General features: G+C 39.8%; 1 protein-coding gene across 1 annotated transcript in view; it reads left to right on the top strand.

Annotated features, from left to right (window-relative positions):
• LOC127702739 (fibroblast growth factor receptor 3-like) overlaps nt 1-23660 on the top strand; it is a 154073-nt gene that overhangs the window by 42544 nt on the left and 87869 nt on the right. The window contains exon 3 of the mRNA XM_052207044.1: nt 18105-18345. Coding sequence (XP_052063004.1) covers nt 18120-18345 — 226 coding nt within the window. The 5' untranslated portion in view covers nt 18105-18119. The remainder of the gene's footprint in view (nt 1-18104; nt 18346-23660) is intronic.

The raw sequence follows: 23660 nt of genomic DNA, 5'->3' as shown, positions 1-23660 counted from the left end.
ATGGATAAGTTTGGATCTCATGCTAGAAAGCGCGCATCCCTTTGGCGAATGCTGCAGGATTTGGATATGAACGACAATCGTATTACTAGCCTAGGACATCCCAAGGACAGCTCGGATGCTGTGACAAAACGGTGGGTAACCCAAGAGTTGAAAGATGGTATGAAAGATATTGATAAATTAGATTCTGAGTGTAAACAGATGCAGAGGACCATCAAGCGAATGCAAAAGGAGTATGACTCATCAATCGGAGAACTCACAAAAAAGGTGATGACTCTAAAAGATAGTAAAGTCGATAAGTCAAAATGTGCCTTAACCAACGGTGGTAAGATAAACGCTGAGCTGGATATGCAAAAGTATCACTTGCTGAATCTCCCACTCCCAGAAACTGACAATGAACCCGTCACCAAAGCCCTTTACGATCGTCTACAGTCGGATTTGGATGCATTGAGGGTTTTTGTCGAATTGAAGCATGCTTAGTTTTCCAAATCTTTCCAGTCTCAAGGTTGAGACCGGAAAGGTTGTTGAGGATAATTGTAGATCTGATTGTGAGACCCACGAGTTAAAATTCTTAGGATAACCCTTCCACTTCACAAACACCTCATTAATCCCGTTCTTGGTTCGCCTGCGGAGGATCTTCTCTATGCGGTAGAAGTCCTGATCAGTCTTTTGATGTTCGGGCTCATAGAAGGATCCCTCAATTTCCTCGCCGCTGAAATCCTTGAGGCGATAGGTGGGCGGCTGAGTGTTCAACACTAGGGAAATGGTGAATACTTCCTCGGTCCAGCGGGGTGTGTATCCCTTCTCGAATGTACCTTTCTTCTTGGTGATTCGGACTTTGTCGCCAGCATGAAATCGCGGTGGTTTCATGGGAGGTATGCTGCCATAAAGGTTCCAATACACCTTGTTTTCATGCTCCTTGTGACTTGCGGCTACAGGGGTCATTTTGATGGATCGGTGCTTGGTGGTATTGTACTGGCGAACAAGATTATCCAAAACATTGATGTAGGTGCGTGTAGAGTTGGACGAGAAACATTTGAACATTTTCTCTTTCATGGTGCGATTCCAGCGCTCAACCACACTCGACTTCTCCTCATTTTCGGTGGAGTAGAGCTCAATATCATGCTTTTGAAGCAGCTGATTTACATCCTTGTTGTAAAACTCAGTGCCTTTGTCTGTCCAAAGCTTCTTGGGCATACGCTCCTTGAACACCGCTTGAAAGGCATCCCGCACCGTCACCCCCTTCTTGTTTTTGAGTGGTATCAACCAGCCATATTTGGAGAAGACATCGATGATGCTCAGGATGAACTTATTTCCCTTGTTGTCCCTAGAAAAGGCACTCATATCAACAAGGTCGGCCGCCCAGGTCTCATCCACACCACCCACTACCACACGGCGTTTTTGAAACTTACGTCGAACTGGTTTGTGCAACTCCTCAGCTAAATCATCGGTCCAGCGAACTTTTTTTTTTTAATACCCAGACCGAATCGAGCTTTGGTACTGATGATGGGTCCGACGATGCTGCGGTCCATGCGTTCGCGTGTGGTAGGGTTGGGAATGGTGTTAAGCGAGGCTAGCATAGCTTTGTCACAGATGGAGTTGCGTGAAGCGGTATCCTTATGCTGGGCATAACAAAGATCGTGGTGATATGCAGCCTGGTCCACTCGATTAATGGGTTTTGACCAAGCCTTTGGGGTGCCATCGGGGAGTAGTCGCTTGCTAAGTTTAGTCCCTGGCCCGGTGAAGTTGTGTCCGGGGAGATGCATTTCCATGGGTAATCGGTTGATTAGTTTGTTCATAAACCCTGCACCGGTTGTAGCAACAAACTGAGACTTCTTGGCACCGCACACCTTGCAGTTGCCAACCTTCCTCCGTCGCCCGTTGCTGGTAATTGTTTCGCCAGGTAACTGTGTCCGTCTTCCTACGACATTTCACGCAGAAGATCATCGTTATTTTATTTAAATAAATGAACGTCGAAGACATTTCCTACAGTGCCAACGCTCCCAAGAGGAGCAATCACTACCTCCTACCGCAGCGGTCAATCAGAGGGTTGATCATTGGGAAGTCGGACTGTGGTAAAACAACGCAATTGAACAACCTATTCCTGCGCGATGGATGGCTCGACTACGATCAATTGTACGTCTTTGGAAAATCGCTTCACCAGCCCATCTACCAGCTGTTGCAGCAAGCGCTGGGAAAAGGCTTCCCTAAGGAAGATATCCGAGACCTCCTACAGTGTAAGAGCAATTCACCCTACTCGTTGATCGATGTGGTCGACGCCTTACCACCACCACAACACCCGAGTGGTATCGACACTTTTTTCTTCGATCAAGGGAACGATGTACCAGACCCCCGGGAACTCGACCCCAGTCGCAAGAACCTCATGGTGTTCGACGACTTGATGCTAAGCAAACAGAACACGTGTGAAGACTACTACGTGCGCGGTCGCCACAACAACGTCGATTGTTTCTACCTGTGTCAGAACTACTTCAAACTATCCGAGAAAATGCCAACTTTATCTGTCTCTTCCAGCAAGATGCTAAGAATCTCGATCACATCCGACGCGATCACTGCAACGATCTTACCAAGGAACAATTTGACGCTCTGTGTAAGCATTGCTGGTCCCAACCTTATGAATTTGTAACCATCGATCTCACAAGCCCCAAGTCAGCAGGGAAATACCGACGCAAATTAGAAGAGTTCTATGTAAACTAATTATAATAAAGGGATGGCATCCAATATTGTTGATATAAATATGGATCAGTATAAAAAATTCTTCAAAATTTTGGAGAATGAGGAGTGGGAGAGTGAGGAGTCGGAGAATGAGATGGAACTGGAGCTGGAGTTTGGTCCTATGGATCCTATTAAGCCAAAGAGTATTTGGTCATGCAAATGTAAGTTTGAGTGGAACCCAGTAGATATGATAAGAATGTGTTTGAAATGCGGTCGCATAATCACCAACACGATCGATAGCAGTGGAGGTGATTTCGACGCATGGAACTCCGGCCGCCAGTATGGTAAGTTGCAGCGATTTTCCCAACCCCAATGCCCTACCAAGACGATTCGAGGCCATCAGTGCACACACCAATGCCGCCCTGGTAAAGACCTATGCCGCAGACACTTTAATCTTGCAATAAAAAAGGGAACCGTAGTGGATACGGTCGATACCCCAAGCGATTGGGAAAGGCGTCTGAACCTTCCACCAGGCGCTTGGGAGCGTTTCTCCTAACGCTTAAGGGCGTTCATACCAACGCTTAGGGGCGTTCAATCCAACGCTTAGGGGCGTTCACACCAACCCTTAAGGGCGTTCGAACCAACGCTTAGGGGCGTTCGAACCAACGCTTAGGGGCGTTCACACCAACGCTTAGGGGCGTTCGAACCAACGCTTAGGGGCGTTCACACCAACGCTTAGGGGCGTTCGAACCAACGCTTAGGGGCGTTCACACCAACGCTTAGGGGCGTTCACACCAACGCTTAGGGGCGTTCGAACCAACGCTTAGGGGCGTTCACACCAACGCTTAAGGGCGTTCGAACCAACGCTTAGGGGCGTTCGAACCAACGCTAAGGGGCGTTCACACCAACGCTTAGGGGCGTTCAACAGCGTTCGCTCCAATAAATAAATGACGTTTATCAAGATTACCGACCCTAAGCAGCGTGAGGCGCTCGCAAAGGAGTTGCATGAAACTAAGCGGAGCATTCAAGCCAGCAACATGCAACATCGTCTCGACAAGATTGGACTCAGCCGAGACCTTTCCAGGGTGTTCAAGCCTGTGGTTGAGGCTCAGCGGGAAGCAGCTTCAAAAATCACCAAAACAATCGAAGATTTACCTCCAGCAGTGCCATCCCTCCCTCCTCCACCGCCCGAGTTTGCTGATCCACTACCCATCGCACCACCTACAAACACCGTCCGCGGACCTCGAGCACAGCAGTATTTGCAGCTCAGTATGACTCCTTCCGCCGACCACACCTTTGGATTGCGATCTGAAAACGATGGTATCTTCATCGGAAGCTCGCCAGTTACTTTTAACGATGATGATATTTTCGTAGATGGTGTGAGATACAAAGGAACCCTTGGCCTCTGGGAACTCATGGTAAAAAAGAATCCAGAATCGTTCGAGCCCGAAGACCTAGAGGACTATGCACAGATCCTGAAAAGTTCCGGTGCCATGTATCAAGGCAATTCCACCCTCTCGAGAACCCCGAAGGCGAATAAGGGTTACAAGTGGAAGGAAATCGTGTCCCACATCTACAAGAAGGATAAGTTTGGTAGTGGGCTGCAAACCATATTTCTTCCTTCCAACTTTAAACACCTCCCCAATCGCTTGGAACTGTGTGCTGCAGCATACCAAGCAGGAAATAATGGTGTGCGCAACGAAATTGTGTCGATTATCGATGCTATGAAAAGGGGTAGACATATTAGTATCGATGAATATAAGGCGCTTCCTCGTAGTATCCTATAAATAAATGTTGCAAATCAAGAAAGGTTATGCTCGAAAGTACGCCTACGGTGGTAAAGGACTGTTTGACACAATCGCCAGTTTGGCTGGACGCATGTTTACTTCCTCTGCCGCCCAAACCCTAGGAAGTAAGGCCGTGAGTGCTGCCACCAATGCGGCCTTGAAAGGTGTTGAAAAAGGGGCTTCCAAAGCCGTCGACCATGTGGTTGATAAAGTGACCCGCCCCAGGAAACGTATTAAAACCCCTCAACAGCCTAGTGTTCAACGCAAGAAGCCAGAGCAAGTTCGGTTAAACAATCTAATCTCCGGCTCTGGTATCAAAACCATCCACGACTTCGTCCAACGCTATAAATAAATACATTATGTCTGACATCCTTACAATCACCGAAGGGTTGACCTTCGACGAAAGTCTCCAGGAATATCAGGTTCGAGAATACGAACCACAAGCCGGTGCCCAGCTGAACAATCCCGGTGCTGAAATCCGAATCAACATCGAAACCCAGGATTTGTTCCTACACCCCGCCGAAAGTTATCTCGTGGTGGAAGGTCGACTTCTCAAGAATGATGACACAGCATATGCCGATGGCGATCTTGTGTCGCTCACCCATAATGGTATCATGTATCTCTTCAAGAGCATCAGTTACAGGCTTTCCGGTCAGCAGATCGAACATATTAACGACCCCGGCATCGCCACCACTATGCTTGGAATGTTAACCTACCCCGACGACTTCTCCAAATCGCAGGGTTTCAACCAACTGTGGTATAAGGATTCTTTCACCGATGCTGAGGCTGAGAACACTGGATTTGCAGCCCGCCATGGATACATTATCACCAAGCCCACCAACAAAGGATCGTTTTCGTTTGCCATCCCCCTAAAACATATTTTTGGATTCGCAGATGATTACAACAAAATAGTGTACGGGTTCAGGCACGAACTCTCACTCGTTCGCGATTCAAATGCTAATGCCATTCTGAGAGCAGCTGCCGTCAACGATCCGGCAAAGATTGTCCTGAGTAAACTATCGTGGTTCGTCCCTCACATCACACCCTCAGACGAAAATAAGATGCAACTGTACAAAACCATCCAAAGTAAATCCAAAACCCACTGTGGATTTCGCATGAGACAGTGTGATTCCATAGCCGTTCCCCAAGCCTCACAGTTTAACTGGCGTCTAGCTGCCAAGAGTGGTCGCGAAAAGCCTAGATATATCATTGTTGCCTTCCAAACCAACAAAAGTGGTGACCAAACCCATAATGCTGCCGTGTTCGATCACTGTCGATTGCGAAATATCCATGTCACCCTCAACGCTGAACGTTATCCAGCAGTCGACTATAATGCAGCTTTCAACGAAAATAGGATCGCCAGAGTGTTCAAAGAGGCCTCCGACTTCAGAAAGAAATTCCATAACATGGACAGTCTCCTCAGTAATGGTGGTATTAATCCCTCCGATTACATCGACTTGTACCCCTTGTTTGTGATTGATGTGAGTCATCAGTCTGAGCGTCTCAAAGAATCTACGGTGGATATTCAGATCCGAGCAGAATTCGCCCGCAATGTTCCAGCCAACACCGAGGCGTTTGCACCTGTCATTTCCGACAGAATCCTACAGTTTGAATCCGATGGTCAAAAGATGAACGTTGTGTACTAAAAGTAAATGGATAAAATTCACCTACAACTCCTCTTTGCCAGTCACCCCGCCGAAGTCTATGCGATCGTAGTGAAGGCTAGTAAACAACTCAAGGAGCAGTATGACGGTATCGAAGAGTGGAAGCAAAAATATGTGACAATGGTCTACCATAAATAAATGGACAACACATTGTTGCAGCAAATTGTCGATAATACCGACCCAAAGCATGGGTTTTCCTTCATCGTCTCTGGAAACGATAGCCAAATCCTTACCCGATTCAACCCCCACTACAACTCAAGGAATCCAAGGCCTACGAGATGGCATTGGTAAACCTGGAAACCTATAACTCCATCCCCAACATTCACGCAGGTAACAATTCCTTCCGCTACTCCCCCGACGATGGTGCCAACTGGTTTCCCGTCGCACTGAGCACAGGTTCCTATGACATCGAAGACATCAACAATGAGATCCAGCGGCGGCTACGGCTCAACAAACACAAAACGAAGATCATCATCGATACCAACCGGGCGACCCTAAGAGCAACGCTGACCCTCGCCAGACACTATCAAGTAGACTTAACGTTGTCAATAGCATCAACACCGTCTTGGGATTCGAGCGGCAGATTTACACGTTCGATATGATCACAAACGGCTATACGGAAGGGGAACACATTGTAAATATCATCAGCATCAACAGCATTCTGGTGAATAGTGATATCATCCATGGAAGTTATGTGAATGGTACACAGCAGTCTACCATCTACAGCTTCTTTCCCGCAGACGGTCCTGGTATGAAGATCATTCAAACCCCAAAGAATCTAGTATACTTGCCGGTGACCTTGCGAACCATCAATCGCATGCAAACGTATCTCACCGATCAAGATGGTAGGCCCATCGATTTCAGGGGTGAACATCTCACCATCCGCTTTCATCTTCGTGAGGTATAAATAAATGACTTATCACGAACAAGGTTTGAACTTGAAAAAAGGTCAAGCTGATAAACTACAACGGGCGGCTAAGAAAGGTTGTCCGGTCTCCATTCGTTTGTCCCACGCAAACCTGCAAGGCGAACACAAGATGTGGCTCACCACCCGCCAGGTTCAAAAGATCGCCAAGCTTCTACAGAAGGGTACTGGTGGCATGGTCCTGGAGTTGAGTGCGACCCAATTGAAGGAAAACATGCAGAAGGTGGGTGGCTTCCTACCCATGTTGGCGGGGCTGGCAATGAGGGCACTTCCCATGTTAGCAAAAACCATTCTACGCGCCTTAGGTGTTGGAGCCTTGAGTGGTCTGGGTGGTGTAGCCGTCAACAAAGCCTTAGGGTCTGGATTGTACCTAAAACGTGGTGGATGCGTTTGCACAGTAAAACCTAGTGGCAACGGTCTCTACCTCAAACCCTCAAACGCCCGGATCACTTATGGTGATGGACTCTACTTGAAGCGTGGTCAGCAATTCCACGACGGAGCTGGTCTGATCTTAGGTGCTAACAGCCCCTTCAAAAATATTCCCCTCCTCGGTATGCTCCTATAAATAAATGGATGATTTAGATTCTGGATACCGACAGACCAGAGTCGAATGTATGGAAGATCAACTCAACGCGGATATACATAAGTATCAACATACCTTGAAGATCTACAAACGTCTGGAAAAAGTTGTATCTGTAGCACTGGGTGTTTGTTCTGTGGGCAGTTTGGTGTTAACCAGCTGCACCATGGGTTCAGCTTTGACCGGTATAGGTATTATAGCCTCCCTTCCCCTAGGATCCCTTGCTTGCTTGAGTGCCACTGGCGTGATGGTACTCACACTGATCTCAAGGCGTATCATGAAAAAGAAGAAAAAACACCGCGACACCTTGCAATTGGCACAGTCCACAAAATTTTTGGTTGAACAATGTATTAGTACTGCTTTGGCTGATGATGAACAAATTGATGATGCTGAGTTTGGGAAAATCACCACCTGCCTCAAAAACTACTACGATGAAAAAGATAAGCTCCGACAACCTTCCACCACTTTTAGTGAGGACCTTAATGCGCATTCGCCGTAAAAAACGTCACACATCATTCCGTTACACTTCACTCCACACATCGTTTCACGATGTGCTCCATTCCGCTTCACTTCATGATGTGATCCGTTTCAAGCATAAAAAAAAACTTTTCCAATCCGGCAGAAATGTCGGATCGGAAAAATTTTTTGTACCCCACCCGGCCCATTATTTTTTTTTTTTTTTTTTTTTGACTTACTTTCTCACAAGGTTGCAAGAAAAGTACTCCTGTTTGGTCTTTTTGCTGACTTCTAAGCCTGTACTTCTCACAAAGGCTCCTTCCAAGGGTTCCTTCTCGCTGTTCAGTATACTGCAAGCCCACACCCTTGTCGTTTCTCCTTCTCTGTTTTTCAAGGTGAGAATCTTACTCCTCCCAAACTTCCCATCTACTTCTACCACTTCCAGGATTTTATAAATCACTCCGATTGGGAGTTCCTTCCATTTCAGGGTTTCCAGGCTCTGGTCCTTTGCCTTTTCCTCGAAAACATTATCGTTGATAAAATCGTTGTCTGTAATTTTTGAACTTTTAAGTTCCTCTATCTTTTGTACGAAAGCCATATTTTGTTTCTACCCTAGGATTACATCCCTTTAAGGTGTCTCTACCATTGTTGACAAAAGCCATATTCTTGTTTCTACACTTAGACTAATTAAAATGCTGGTCCATTTACATTGTAAAAAATCTAAAGTTGGATTTATGCTAGATTTCCCCTTAAAAATGGAAAGTGCCGCAGAATCGGCCTTTTAAACTACTAATATATAGTATCAGCTGAAGCGTCGGGTGGTCTGTACCAGCTTCCTTTATAGTGATGTTTTCCTTGTATGTTGATTTTACACCACGTAGATTCTGATCCGTTTTCTACTTTCTAAAAGGGTGGTGAGTCCAAGGTAAGGTTTTACTAGCAACATAGTGCCTCTCCTTTTCCAGTTTTGTCATTTCGGGAGATGTCATATTCTAAACATATTGGTTTAAGCTCGTTTGACATGGTGCTGGAGTCAATTTTAGTTTCTTGTAGAGCGACTATATCAGGGTTTTCAGTTGATAAATTTACTCTAATTTCCCCCTCTTATACCATTGATGTTTATTACAAACCATCTTGATGTTATTGAAGTACTTATGGTTCGTACAACTGTTTTTGTTTTAATTGGAGGTTGTTTGTCTTCAGCAGGTATTTGGTACGGGTTACTGTTTTCAATTAAAGTTGCTTGAAAATGATGTTGATAGATAAGATGTGTCACAGGTAGGACAAATCCAAGTACAGTTGGTGGCTTGTATAACTTTATATTCCTCGTCTGCTACTGTTGCACGTGAAGTATGAATCCGGGTTTTGCATTTGTCGCATTCGATGGCATGATCATTGCTATGAACGTTGCTTGAGCATATTGCGTATAGTGCTACGCAGTTTGAGCAAAATTATATATCATCACAATTTTGTTGTTTGGTATATAATTCGTTATCTATATGTGTACATCGTTGATGGATCCATAGGTCACAATCATCGCATTGTATAGCTTAATTGCTTCGCCTTACAAGTTTTTGGCATTTAACACAGCTGAACATGGCAGGGTCAGGGCTTGCCTAAATGTCGCCTGACAGTAATAATATTTTTTCTGATGAGTGTGTGAGATGGTAGGTTTTGTGTAAACGACATACCTTGGTATTTGTAAGTATGGATCAAATACCGACCTTTGTTGTTTTGCGGTAACTGTGCACTTCCCACATTTTTAAACCATTTTCCACATAGGCATTAAACCAGCACGGTACCAACTAACAGTTTTGGATGCATATTGGATTTCATGGGATTATTCTTCTTTTGTGATTGGACCAAACCCTCCTAAACAGTCGGAAAACAGTGCTATTGTTATCCTGTAGGCACAATGGTAAATCCAAAAGTAGGTAAAATTATGGTTGATACGTTGTGAAAACTCCAATAGAAATATTTATCCGATGTATATAACTACTCTAACGCGTATGATGTAAAGGCGGTATAAAAACAGATCGTAAAATCATGGTAGTTCAGGTAAACAATGTCCAAATGTGGCGGTTTCCCGGTAAACAGTCAGATCAAAGTAAAAGTCCAATGAATGAAGAAACCACAAACGTTACAGCTAAATTGCTCCCCAAAACGGCGATGATGAATGCGTGTAAGAAGGAATAACCCCTAAAAGCTGATAGAAAGTAGTCAAAATAGACTAATAAACTACAATTTTGTTCATTAAAATTTTGTGGTCATTAAACTTGACGCATGCGCAACAGGAAAAGCGCCAATATCTAATTACTTTTTAAGATAAATGATAGATCAATTCGAAGTAATTATAGACCGGTCTCACTCACATGTATTTTATGCAAACTTTTGGAACATATCATTTGCTCAAATTTGATGCAGCATTTCGAAAAGATCAAGAGACAACATGCTTTTTGGAAACATCATAGCATTGAAACTCGACTAGTAAATGTCATTCACGATAGGGCAAGTGTCATCGACAACCGGCAACAAGTAGACATTTTTATTTTAGATCTTGAAAAGGCATTCGACACGGTACCACACAAACTACTTTAAAGCAAACTCCGTAAATACGGCGTACCAAAAACATCATGAACTGTATAGACTCATTCCTGTCTAATAGGTAGCAATGCGTAGTTGTAAACGAGAGTAAATCAGGCGATTCAACTATACTTTCCGGAGTCCCCCTAGGAACAATTCTCGGGCCAATCTGTTCCTCGTACACATTAACTACATAGCGGATCATGTGACATCGGAGATCGGAAAAAAACAACAACCAGGACTGCGTTGAGCTACAGAAAGACAAAGACACCTTAGGTACATGGGTTGAAATTTGAAGAATGCGTTTCCAACCTCTCAAATGTATCATGATGACCCTAAGTCACATAATGAAGATCACAAAATTTAAGTACACCTTGAAAGGCCTAGAACTGGAATTTTTAAAATCAATAAGATACCTGGGAATGAGCATCAGTAGCTTTTTACATTGGGGAAAACACATCGAGGATATATGCAATAAAATCATATAGAACACTTGGGTTGTTAAAACGAAAACGAGCTGCAGGCGTGCAAGGGACCAATTAGACCTGTCCTTGAATATGCGAGCACAGTTTAGGACACACATCAAATATATTTACAAGACAAACTAGAAAACGTCTAGAAAAGAGCAGCGAGATTCATAACATCTAACTACACTTACGAACCAGGTAGTATTACTTTTATCCTAAACCAAATTAAAGTAGAACCACTGAAAGATAGGCGAAGACAAAACAGACTTAAAGGCATGCACCATCTAGCCAAACTACTATTAGAAATCTTCAACGACCACAAAGAACAACAAACAACATGCAAATCAACACTTTCTCAGAATTTCAGCAAAGACGGACACCTTGAAATTCAGCTTCCTACCAAACACAATTAAAGATTGGAACCTTCTACCTCTGGACATCATCACCAAAATGCAATTCGCAGAAGAACCAGATAAATTGTTCATAGAAATTGTAAAGGGGGGGGGGGGGTCCCAAGTTGTAAGTAAGTTATTAACCTTTACACACGCGCGATGTAGAAATGTCCAAGAACACGACATCATATCCAATCATGATCAAGATCAAGACCATTCGGGATTGACGCCATCGCGACAACTTTTGCCAGGGCTCGTTGGTAGACTTCGCGCATATGCGGGCGGACGATGGATTCTAGATCGATGTGGCGTAAATTCATCCACCTAATAAAGCTTGGTTACAATCATGCAGTGTTCCAGATACCATTTCAGCAGCGGAGTTGCCAGTAGGATCTGTCGAGCTCGCATCATGCCGATCAACAGAAGTAGAGGTTTCTCGGAGAGCTCAAAACGTTGGACGTATTCTTTTATGTGATCGCTGATGTAAGTCGAATGGGACGTCGGTGGTACAAAAGAGGATCAACATTTCTTCGAAATATTGAAACGGTGACATTGTTGGGTGCCGGAAATGGGAAAGCTTTTCGTCGTGGACCAGGGTGTCGCGTTCCACCATGCCAAAGAGTCGATTGGCGATCACAGGTTCCAAGATTTCGTTTTAAGTGACGGGTCGCAGGTTTTCTAGAATCGCTAAAGAATCGCAAAAGTACTTCAAGTTGTCGTCTCTTCGTATCTCATCTCGAAATCGAAACTCCAGTAGCCTTGGCTCTCGATCAACGTGGTTGACTTGATGATCTAGCTGCTTGTTATACCTGGTCTGTTATCGGTCTCGCCACTGTTCCTTTACGTTTTAAGTGAGCCAGCAATCTTGCACGAGCCAGTAACACCCGTGGAACTAATAGACGGCGCAAGTATAGGGGTCGTAGCCGTCGAAGGGGACACGGACAGATCGTTTTTCTTTTCCCGTATTCAGTTGCGTGTGATTGAGGTAACCCATCAAGTCAAACATTAACATGTATCTGTCTCGTTTTTTTTTTTTGGCTTAAATCTGTCGTCGTGGCGTCGGCGAACAAACGGACCCTTCTGCATGTCCTGATCGATGGACAAGTACAGATCATTGGCGTCAAATCACAAGATTTGTTGGCACGGTTTTTATTGATCGTTCCGGATGTATGATTGGCCTACTTCTTCATGACGGTTAAAAACTTAAATTTGACACTCATAATTTTGCTTTATAACAAATAAGGCTTACTGTTTGTGTCAAGTATGTGCATATGTATGGAAACAGCACTTCCATAGATTTGATTTCCAATAGTTAAAATGGTGAAATATAATCTCTTTTTTGTGTTACCATGGCAACAATTTTTACATTTATTTAATACAAAATATTGCAAAAAGGGGGGTGAAAATGTCACAAAACTCCCCAAAATTTGGTCCAAAGTAGAATTTCATTCCATTTAAATGATACTTTTTCTGAAACCATTGACATTTCTCTATCAAGATACGCATTTCTCCTCATTTTTCCATAAAATTGGATTGAAAAGTTCGAGAGTAAAATATTTGTTGGAAAACACTTCAATAATTTCTGGACCTATGGACGGTACGGATGTGAAAATACACACTGTCAAACAGAAAATGACATATAAAACATGCAAAAAACTATAACTTTCATATTTGAAAACTTCACCGGGGCCAAAATGCGACTCCTAACTGTGTATTGCTGCCTAATGATAATGGACGGTGCACCGGTCAAGTTTTGTTAAAAAGTAGAGGGCACTTTTCGCTTCATTGATGTCGTCCAGTATCAAAGATCATGCGGCGTGCGAGTCCCGGTACGAATATGCTTGTTTTTGAAGATGTCGATTCCTCTTTCGAAATAATACTTTTGAAGATTTTGTACGGCTTGAACGAAAAGTCTGAATTGTTGTACAAGACGAGAAAATCCATAAATGATGACATGTTTTTGTCTCGCTATATGTATTGGCAGATAGCGTAGTACCTCGGAGTGAAGACGCACTCCTTTGATAGACCTATTGAAGGCTTTGTACGTTGGAAGTTTGTGATAATTTATCTTGTCGATACCATCAACCATTCGTACAGAAAGAAATCTCTATTTTTGTTGACGTCGAAGGCTTTGTGAAATTTAGCGTAACTGACCCCAGGTGCCAAGTAAGACGTGGTGTCTAAATACTTGAAGGTGCCGTTGGCCAAGCAGGCGTAGCTGTTGTTGTGTTTAACGAATAATTTTTCTCCGTTTCGTGCATCTCCAGTCGTTTGGCCAGATATTTTAACCGATTGAATCCAAGAAGGATGGTTTGGCGGCAGTAGTCGTCCAACACTTCTTTAGTTTTTTATAGACTTTTTCATCAGTTCCTTGTCGTCTAGAAAAGCATCGATTTTATATTCGTCTTCATCGTCGCCTTTGAGGAGGGCTCTGTATGGATTGTTGATATCTTGACCCAGACGGTCGAAAACGTCAGCAAATTTGTGTTAGGACAATTCGTAGGCATTGTCGCTGATCGTCGTCATGTAGTCTACCATCGTACGAACGATTGTGTAGACGTCGGACTCGACAGTGCAGTTTGGTTTGGTGAGATCGGTTACGTTGCTACATACGGAGACGGAAATGGGTTCATCCTCCCCGAGTCTTCGTTAGTTTCTCCGAATTGGACTTCTCGATTGGAATGACCATGACCTCGAAATCGTACATAACGAACCATTTATATTATCCGGTCATGCACGTTGATAATCTGTACTTCTAATTTGTCAGAGCGGATTATGGGTTGGACTGAAATCCGTCCGGGAATCTTTACTTGGTCTTTGAGAAATTTGGTAAACGGTGATGGCGACACCGTCGTCTCTTAACTGGTATACGTTGACGTTGGATTTGAAATAAATTTCGAAGTAAGTCATCTGATGTAACGGAAGTTCTTCGTATTTTATCGAGTCATCGTTCACGTCCAGGTGATTGTCAAACTGAACCAATCTCTCGAACAGGACTTTGTTGTTTGTTTCCAAGCAATCTTTGCGTCGTTTGTGGTGTACGGCGAGTCATTGGACGGCGCAGTGATGATCTTTGTAATGGGACCATCTTGTCTCTTGACTAAGGCGACGATAGATTTTGATGTAAAGATATACTTCGGAAACATCAAATGATAGAGCATGAACGGGTTGATGACTAGGTACCGTCCGGTTTTCGCTTGGTATCGGGTTTCTTTTTCAAGCTGTAGTCCGTCACGTTAAAGCGTTGGAGACGGAGACGTTTCAAATACTTGCGTTGGGAAATATAGATGGGACGCTCGAACAGAGATTTATTGGCGAATAGACGAAAATATCTGTATTCACCGGTTTCCGTGTGGCGTGTGGCCAAAGATTAAGTCGAATTCCAAATTGAGCTGGAAAGTGGGACCCTGTCTGTGGTTAAAGTGTTCGACAAGCTCCATCAATTATGGATGATAACTTCCGTCGTCGTCTGGTTTTGTACTTGTCCACATATTTTTTTCCAAATTTTGTGCACACGGATTTATTGTCTTCGCGAATGCATTTTAAATGAGCGATCAATTCCTTTGATGCGACAATTATTTTGTTTGCGCCCACCTTTGATCCACAACTGAGTATCATGATTTTCAGCATTTTTGGTTATTGATGAGACTAAAACACAACATCAGGTTTTAATCCAAATGTGTAAAATTTCAATAGTTATCAAAGGTACCAGGATTATAATTTAATACGCCAGACACGCGTTTCGTCTACATAAGACTCATCAGTGACACTCAGATCAAAATAGTTATAAAGCCAAACAAGTACAAAGTTGAAGAGCATTGAGGACCTAAAATTCCAAAACGTTGTGCCAAATACGGCTAAGGTAATCTATTCCTGGAATAAGAAAATCCTTAGTTTTTCGAAAAATTCAAAGTTTTGTAAACAGGAAATTTATAAAAATGACCATATAATTGATATTCATGTCAACACCGAAGTGCTGACTACTGGGCTGGTGATACCCTCGGGGACGAAACGTCCACCAGCAGTGGCATTGACCCAGTGGTTTAAATAGTTATCAAAGGTACCAGGATTATAATTTAATACGCCAGACGCGCGTTTCGTCTACGTAAGACTCATCAGTGACGCTCAGATCAAAATAGTTATAAAGCCAAACAAGTACAAAGTTGAAGAGCATTGAGGACCCAAAATTCCAAAAAGTTGTGCCAAATACGGCTAAGGTAATATGTTCCTGGAATAAGAAAATCCTTAGTTTTTCGAAAAATTCAAAGTTTTGTAAACAGGAAATTTATAAAAATGACCATATAATTAATATTCATGTCAACACCGAAGTGCTGACTACTGGGCTGGTGATACCCTCGGGGACGAAACGTCCACCAGTAGTGGCATCGATCCAGTGGTGTAAAAAGTTACCAAGGGTACCAGGATTATAATTTAATACGCCAGACGAGCGTTTCGTCTACATAAGACTCATCAGTGACGCTCAGATCAAAATAGTTATAAAGCCAAGCAAGAACAAAGTTGAAGAGCATTGAGGACCCAAAATTCCAAAAAGTTGTGCCAAATACGGCTAAGGTAATCTATTCCTGGAATAAGAAAATCCTTAGTTTAAGATATACATATATGTTGAAACTAGTGTTGTCAAATTGAACAGTTTTGCCTAACCGGTTAATCGGATAATCTTTCGACCGATTAACCGGTTAACCGATAGTTAAGTTGATGTGTAAGGGCTTTTTTAACAGTAGTCCTCAAATGCACGGCTTCGTGCATGATACGATGAATTGAAGTTTATTCTTGGGCATTATAAGGCTTGGCTTTAAGAATTCCTGGTGAAGTTTTAATTTTAATAATCCAATACTACCATATCTTCAGTGCCTTTTGTAATAACTTCAGATTGAGAAGATGAAAATCGTCTTGATCTCGGCGAATTGACAAAGTATGAAAATTCTGTGGGCGTTTAAATTTTAACTGATTAAGTATGTTAATTGTACCATCCAGTATACGTTACTTCCATTGACATAATTTGCATTTCCGAATTTTTGAGTCGGGATTTCGTTTAAAGTATGACAAAGCCTTGGACGATGGAATTGGCATATTTACGCAATATTGAATCAAAAGTAAAATAATGAAATAAATAGTAATATCAAATCATCTAATAATAGTTCAAAATACATGTACGATAATTATGTTTACTTTAGATCTTGCCCCAAGCTGATAGACAAGTTGTCTTTGTGCTAATTAGTTCTGTAAAATTGTAATGTTTTCAAAGTAATTGAATAGCAATCAAATTCTGGACAATTGATTTGTCAAATTCAAAAAAAATTCAAATTTGATGACTGCAATACACATTTATATCGAATCTATTAAAATTGAAAAAGGTCCGGTTAACCGATTAGCGTTTTTGGTAATCGATATTCGGCCCTTCCAACGGTTAACAAGTTAATCAGTTAACCTTTGACAACACTAGTTAAAACAAATAGGGAGAATTGTGCAGTATGTTTTTATATGTCAATATACATATAAAATAAAGAAATGTGTACTTAAATATTAGCCAGGTTGCAGGATAATAAGTCAAACTTAGCTTTTATAATGATGAACCAGAAGTTTACATTTCTGTTTCCGCACGACTCTTTGAGCCGTAAACAATACATATATCATCATTTGACATAAATGAGCAACGGATTATACAGATACAAAAATTATAGAGAAATTATAGAGAAAAAAAAACAGTTTCCCAAAACAAACAAACTATTGACAAAGAGATTTGTCTGGCTTATTTATAATTTTGATAGTAAAATGCAAATATTGAAATTAAAATAGAAATACTTTAACATGTATATTATGCAAAATACCCAAAGTCAATGAACCATGACTGAAGGAACATGGCCAAATGATTTCTGAGATATAAGATATGGCAATGATAATACTACTGCATGCTAAATACCATTGACTATTTATCATAATAGTACGTGGTTCCCCTTAAACTGACCTAATCACAAACTTTAAAATTCAAACTATGAAATTGTTGAAAGTCAATAGACCATTACTGAGGGGGCGGAGACAAATGATCTCCATGAAAATGATTCTGATGCAACTGCATATATACCAAATATCATTGACTAATCATAAATGGTTACCCTTAAACTGACCAAATCTCAAACTTTATCATTTACATCGGAACACCGAAAGGTTGGAAAAATGGATAAGGTTTGTAATATTCATAACTTTTAATAAGGGTTAAAGAAAAGTTCTTCTACGACAACTCAGTCTAATGCTGTGAGTTATATGTATAAATTTATGTAAAATGTCCAAGGTGTTTAGGGAGGTTTCAAGTTGGTGCACTACATACTGTGGATTCATTTATTTTCGTGGGTACCAATTTTCGTGGATTGAGAAAAACTCACACTTTCGTGGATATTTAATTTCGTGGTTTTACCATAGTCTGCATACAGGCCAATGGAAAATTTGGAATTCGTTGAACATTTAAATTCGTGGTTCAGCTGTTCCCACGAAATCAATGAAAATTGGTATCCAACGAAAAATAATGAATCCACAGTATAATAAAACATTCTTAATATTGTAGACCTATTGGGAAAGGATGAAAGGACCAGGAAATATTAAACATATCACTAGCATGTATAACCCTACACCGGAAGATTCTAATAAATATGAAGCCAGTCATGACTCATCGTCGGGGGACGATACAGTTGATGAATTTTACTTGACTATCAAACATATATCATATGAAGACGAGGCTGGATATAATTGCTATACATTCTATGGCGGAAAGAAAATAGAAAGTACACTTCTGCTGAAAGTAGACGGTAAGTGGACTGACTTAAACGGAAAACATCAGTTGATAACTTAAAATAAAGTTTTGTTAGAGTAACCACCTTCCTCATTAAAATGAGCTTACTCATTCTCTACAAATAAGAGCGACATCAAATATTCGTTTTATCATCCCTACTTCCAATGATTGGCCGTACAAAATTGTAACATCACCTATAGAATGAAAATGATACTTGAAAAATTTGATGCACCTGGAGCGCGCTTTTCCAGTTTACCTTTATTAGGAACGATTAGCCAAATCCACCTATTAAAAGGTCAACTTTTTGTAAATGACCAAAAGGTACATAAAAAGCTGAATCAATTTAAGGTTTACTTTGAGTTGGAACCTTACTTTCTCAATAGTTTAGGATACCACGGGATCTAGCAGTCGACCAGCAGCAATATGGACCAAGTGCTAGAAAATGAAAATAACACTGTGTGAATTTGGTACGTCCGACGCGCTTTTATTGATTAACCATCAGGAACTGTCAAACCCAAAATTTGGAAGCAAAGGCTGTATAAGCACTTAAATGCGCGAGGAGATATATGACCGAAAGGGGCCGTAAAAGAATAGCAAATATCCATCTATTGTCAACTTTGCCTGGAGGAGTTGGAACCTTAGTTTCTTACAAATTTCTGATTCACCAACGTAGAATTAAAGAAAGGTTTGTTGAGCTAATGGTATCATCGGAATTTAGCGTAAAATTCATAAATGCAATGTAAGTAATGTGTCGATTATCAACGGTTTTAACACTTTTACAATATTTTCACTCGAAATAGTTTTACATAATTTTTGTCTCAGCGTAAATATCAAAATTTCAGAATCTTCGACAAAGACAAATCTTATAGTGTCACTTACATGCCAGTTCTAATGATCATATCTTATTACGCGTAAGAAGAGTACAAGGATAATTTATGTTTTCTCTTTTAAGACCTCCTTAGGATCACTCCCTTAGGGCACTCAATCAAATCCCGATACCATTGTCAAGTAGGAATTTTTAGAACCAGACCTGGGGTATTAAAAAATGTAATTGTAATTAGCTGTAATTAATTACAAATTTTATAGTAATTCAATGTAATGTGTAATTGATTTTTTTTCAATTACATGTAATTTAAAGTTCTTTTCTCTCGTCCCTCTTTTAAAGTAATTAATTACACTGCCTTTTTCCCATGTAATTATGAATTACTTTTCAATTACTTTCAAGTACATTAAAATATTTGGTGGGACATTTTTACATTTTTGGGCTTTTCTGATGCTCTAACACATCATGCACTTGTACATTGTGTTTTACTACATTTAGTATGCACATGGTAGGTACTTTGATTTTGTTCTACCTTATAAACATTTATTATGTTGAAAAAAAGGAATATATTCATAACATCCCTTGATACTTCATAAATCATTATAAATGTATTATAATCTTTATTCATTTAATTCATTAATTAATTTTGCACATACATAAAAAATCTAAGAAATAATAAACAATACCAAATTATTGACCTGATTTACATACAATTTGTAAGTATGTTGTTTTAACAATTAACCTTTATCTTAACCTCAGGATTTCCCTAATTTCAAAGTATAGGAATGTCCCTTAATTAAAATGTCAAAGGAAAATTTTTATCCTATAGGTTGCGGCGTTTTGCATTTGCGCTAAATTTTTTTTTCATTTGCGCCAATTTTTTTCTTCATTTGCGCCAATTTACAGGTAAACACAAGTCATGAGACGTATAAGTTGTATATTGATATTATAACAAAAATACCTCTTCCTTCTGCCATCTACCCCCTGCTCACCACGGGGAGGTGGAAGTGCGATTTCGAGTAGGATAAGTTTATTGCAAAAGTTTCTAAAACTGTATACATCACACTTAAAATCGCTCTTTTTTAATAAAAAAGTAACATTTTATCGTCAAAAGCACATTTGCACATTTACAAGTCTTTCCTAGCTGAGTATTGTTATGCAACACTTCTGGTGAACTGCGACCTTGCGATTTCTTCTCTACTATACATCCGATACTTTTTTTTTCCTTTTCATGTTTTCTTACGGTGCTGCCATGTCGAGAGATCTGATTTTTACATCAGTTTTTCTTTATGACATCCATAAAATGTAAAACAGAAGTGTTTAAATCAATGAGCTCATTATGTATGTACATGTACATATAACATAGACATGTACTCATTGAACACCACTTATGCCTGCTACGTTCGGTTAACCTAAGTAACGGTAATTATCTAAAATGTACAAGATCTCACCTATTCAAATTAAATTAGCGCAAATGAAAAATTAATAATTGCCGCAAATGAAAACATTGTTTTGGCGCAAATGAAAAAAAGAATATTTTCAAAATTGGCGCAAATGTCATATGCCCATAGGTTGCACTTTTGTAAATATAGACAATGCAATTTCCCATAGGAACTCCTTTTACGTCTAAAACTGTGCCACTTTTACTATGAAGTTTCGTAAAAGATTATATCCTAGAATGGAAAGTTTATATGCACTACTTTTTTTTTCAAAGGTCAAAACATAGGGCTGTGCGGCATATTTTCAACATTTATATGCCTCGAACTTTTAAGAGTTTAAACTTATACTAAACTTCTGTACTACCCCTCCCTTCACTTTGGGTCTTCGTCAGAATTCAATTTGGCCGCTATCCATGTGTATTTATACTGGTAACATTCGCAAGTTGTGTCTCTACGAGATGAAGCATAAAGATCATATATGGGAACCAGTAGGTAAACAAAACAAAATATCTATGAATATTAGATTGCTCCCCAAAAGAGGCGTGGTTTGTGAAACACAGTGCAACCTATGAACATATTTGTATGCTAAAATCTTTCTACAATATTTTAGATGCATACAAGAATGCTTGACAATTTTTACTTGAGAAACGACAAGTCTGTAAATTTTAAAGCAAAATGCTACCATTGCTATTCTGTAATAAGTAGAAGCTTGTCGATTATTTAAAATTTTGTGACTCATACGAGCGTCACGTAAGAAAACCTTGAAAATGTCAATTAAATCTTTTTAGTAAAAACTTGAAATTAAAAAAAAATAATTTAAGAGTAGAACATATTCATTTGTATCTATATATCTATCTTTACAACAACAACAAAATATTTTTCCATAAAAATAAGAAATGGAATCAAATAATAATGTCATGATATGATAGAATATAAGTCAAATAGATGGAAATGGTAAAATATACAAAGGAAATTGGTTTTACATTATAATGTATATATGAATCAAGCAAACTGTATATTTGCCTATTTTCAAACACTATCAATGTTAAAAACTTATTATTTTTAATTTCATGATAATTATGTCTTCAACTCAGAATTCTGCACCATCTGAATATCCAGAGTGATCACATAGATCCAGTATGGCTGGATAAAAAAAAATACTAAATTTAAGAAAAGAATAAATTATGAAAAATCTGATGTAAGGCAAACACAAATAAAAAATGCCCTTGTACTATTTGTTGCTGGTGACTTTATTCTTTTTCAGTGGTAGACAGCAAATATTTCATACATTTAATGGAAAAGGCCAATTCAAAGGACCAAGTGCCAAGTAGGAAACATCTATCCTCAAAACTAATAAAGGAAAGTCGAGTGAATTGTATATAAATTTAAAGCATCAACTGAAATTAGCCAAAATGTATGTCTAAAAATTGACTTGTGGTCAAATAGCCAAACGAGAGGGTTCCTGGTCATAACCTTTAAAACAGCGCTAATATAAAAGAGCAAAAGAAAAAAATCACTAGTACTATTGTTTGCCTAATTTTTATCAATGAAAACGAGAATAGAATGATAAAAACCATTTTAAATTGAGTTTTGAATATTGCAAACGTTCATAATGGTAAATATAAAATCTACCCGGAAATATGTGTTTAATTATAGCGAAGTGTGTAAAGATGTTAATATCAGTGACAATACACCTACGTCATGAAATTGCAGTAATTCCGAATACATTTATGGCCCCAGTTCCCATTTTATAACAGGAGACCTTAACATCGTCCATGACCGAGAGTTGAAATCATTCCTCAGTAAAGGACCTAAATATCACCCCCCGTCAATTATTAAATGGAATGAGTGTCGTAACATCATTCACGACTCACTCCGTACTTACTGCACGAAATGGATAAAACGAGAAAAAGCTGACAAATAATCCTTAGATTCTTTTTTAATTCAGTAATGAACATAGTTGATATTCGTATTAAACATTTGAAAGAACATTTTACTCCTAACAACAACCATAATAGCCCTATTTCTCGTATCAAACATAAGCTAAAAAAAAACTCGCCAAGGAATTTGTTTTTGTCCCGGCTGATAAGACTGCCAATAATATCATTATTGTTTGACGCAGATTTTACATTGAGGTTCTGCAAAGGGAAATCACGAATTCACCAACATTCCAACTGACTCCATTTTCGGAAAATGACATCTGTAACAAACATAAATTTTTAGCTACTCTTAACAAGCAGAACCAAATACAATGAAAATTCCAACTATGTACTGGCTTCCGAAGCTGCACAAAACATCTTACAAATATAAATTTATTTCGTCTTCAAGCAATTGTTCCACTACTAAACTATCTATTCTACTTACTAGTACACTTGGTACAATCAAAAACCTGGTAATAAATTGTTCAAATAAGGTCTTTCAAAATAGTGGAATTAATTACTTTTGGAGTGTCTAAAATTCGTTGGAAGTACTTGATAAATTGCATGCTTATATTGATGATTTCGTATCTGTTCAAAGTTTTGATTTTTCTACCCTATGTATCACTTTGCCTCATAATCTCATTAAGTAAAAATTCACTAACCTAATTAAATGGGCATTTAAAAAGTCAGAATGCGAATATATATGTTCAAACTCTTTTAGGAAATTTTTTAGTAACAACAAACAAAAGAACTATGTCAATTGGACCTGCTTTGATACGATAACTGCACTTGAATTTTTACTAGATAACAGTTTTGTTCGCTATGGAGATTCTGTATATCGTCAAGTAATCGGAATTCCAATGGGGACTAACTGTGCACCACTTATTGCGGACCTGTTACTGTATTGTTATGAGTTACAATTTATGACTAAAATCAGCAAAGACCCATCGAAACAACATCTGATACAAAAATTTAATAACACTTTTAGATATTTGGATGATATATTGGCTCTCAATAATGACGACTTCAGTATGTACACTAAAGAGAGTTATCCTGCTGAACTGACTTTAAATAAGGTCCTTTCCTGGATCTTGATATCTATATCTTTAACGGGAAGCTTCATACCAAAATTTACGATAAATGAGAGGAT

The sequence above is a fragment of the Mytilus californianus genome, unplaced genomic scaffold, assembly GCF_021869535.1.
Source record: "Mytilus californianus isolate M0D057914Y unplaced genomic scaffold, xbMytCali1.0.p SCAF_5, whole genome shotgun sequence".
NCBI classification, from domain to species: domain Eukaryota; kingdom Metazoa; phylum Mollusca; class Bivalvia; order Mytilida; family Mytilidae; genus Mytilus; species Mytilus californianus.
Note: the sequence above shows the minus strand (reverse complement) of the source record. Positions and strands in the feature narration are given on the sequence as shown.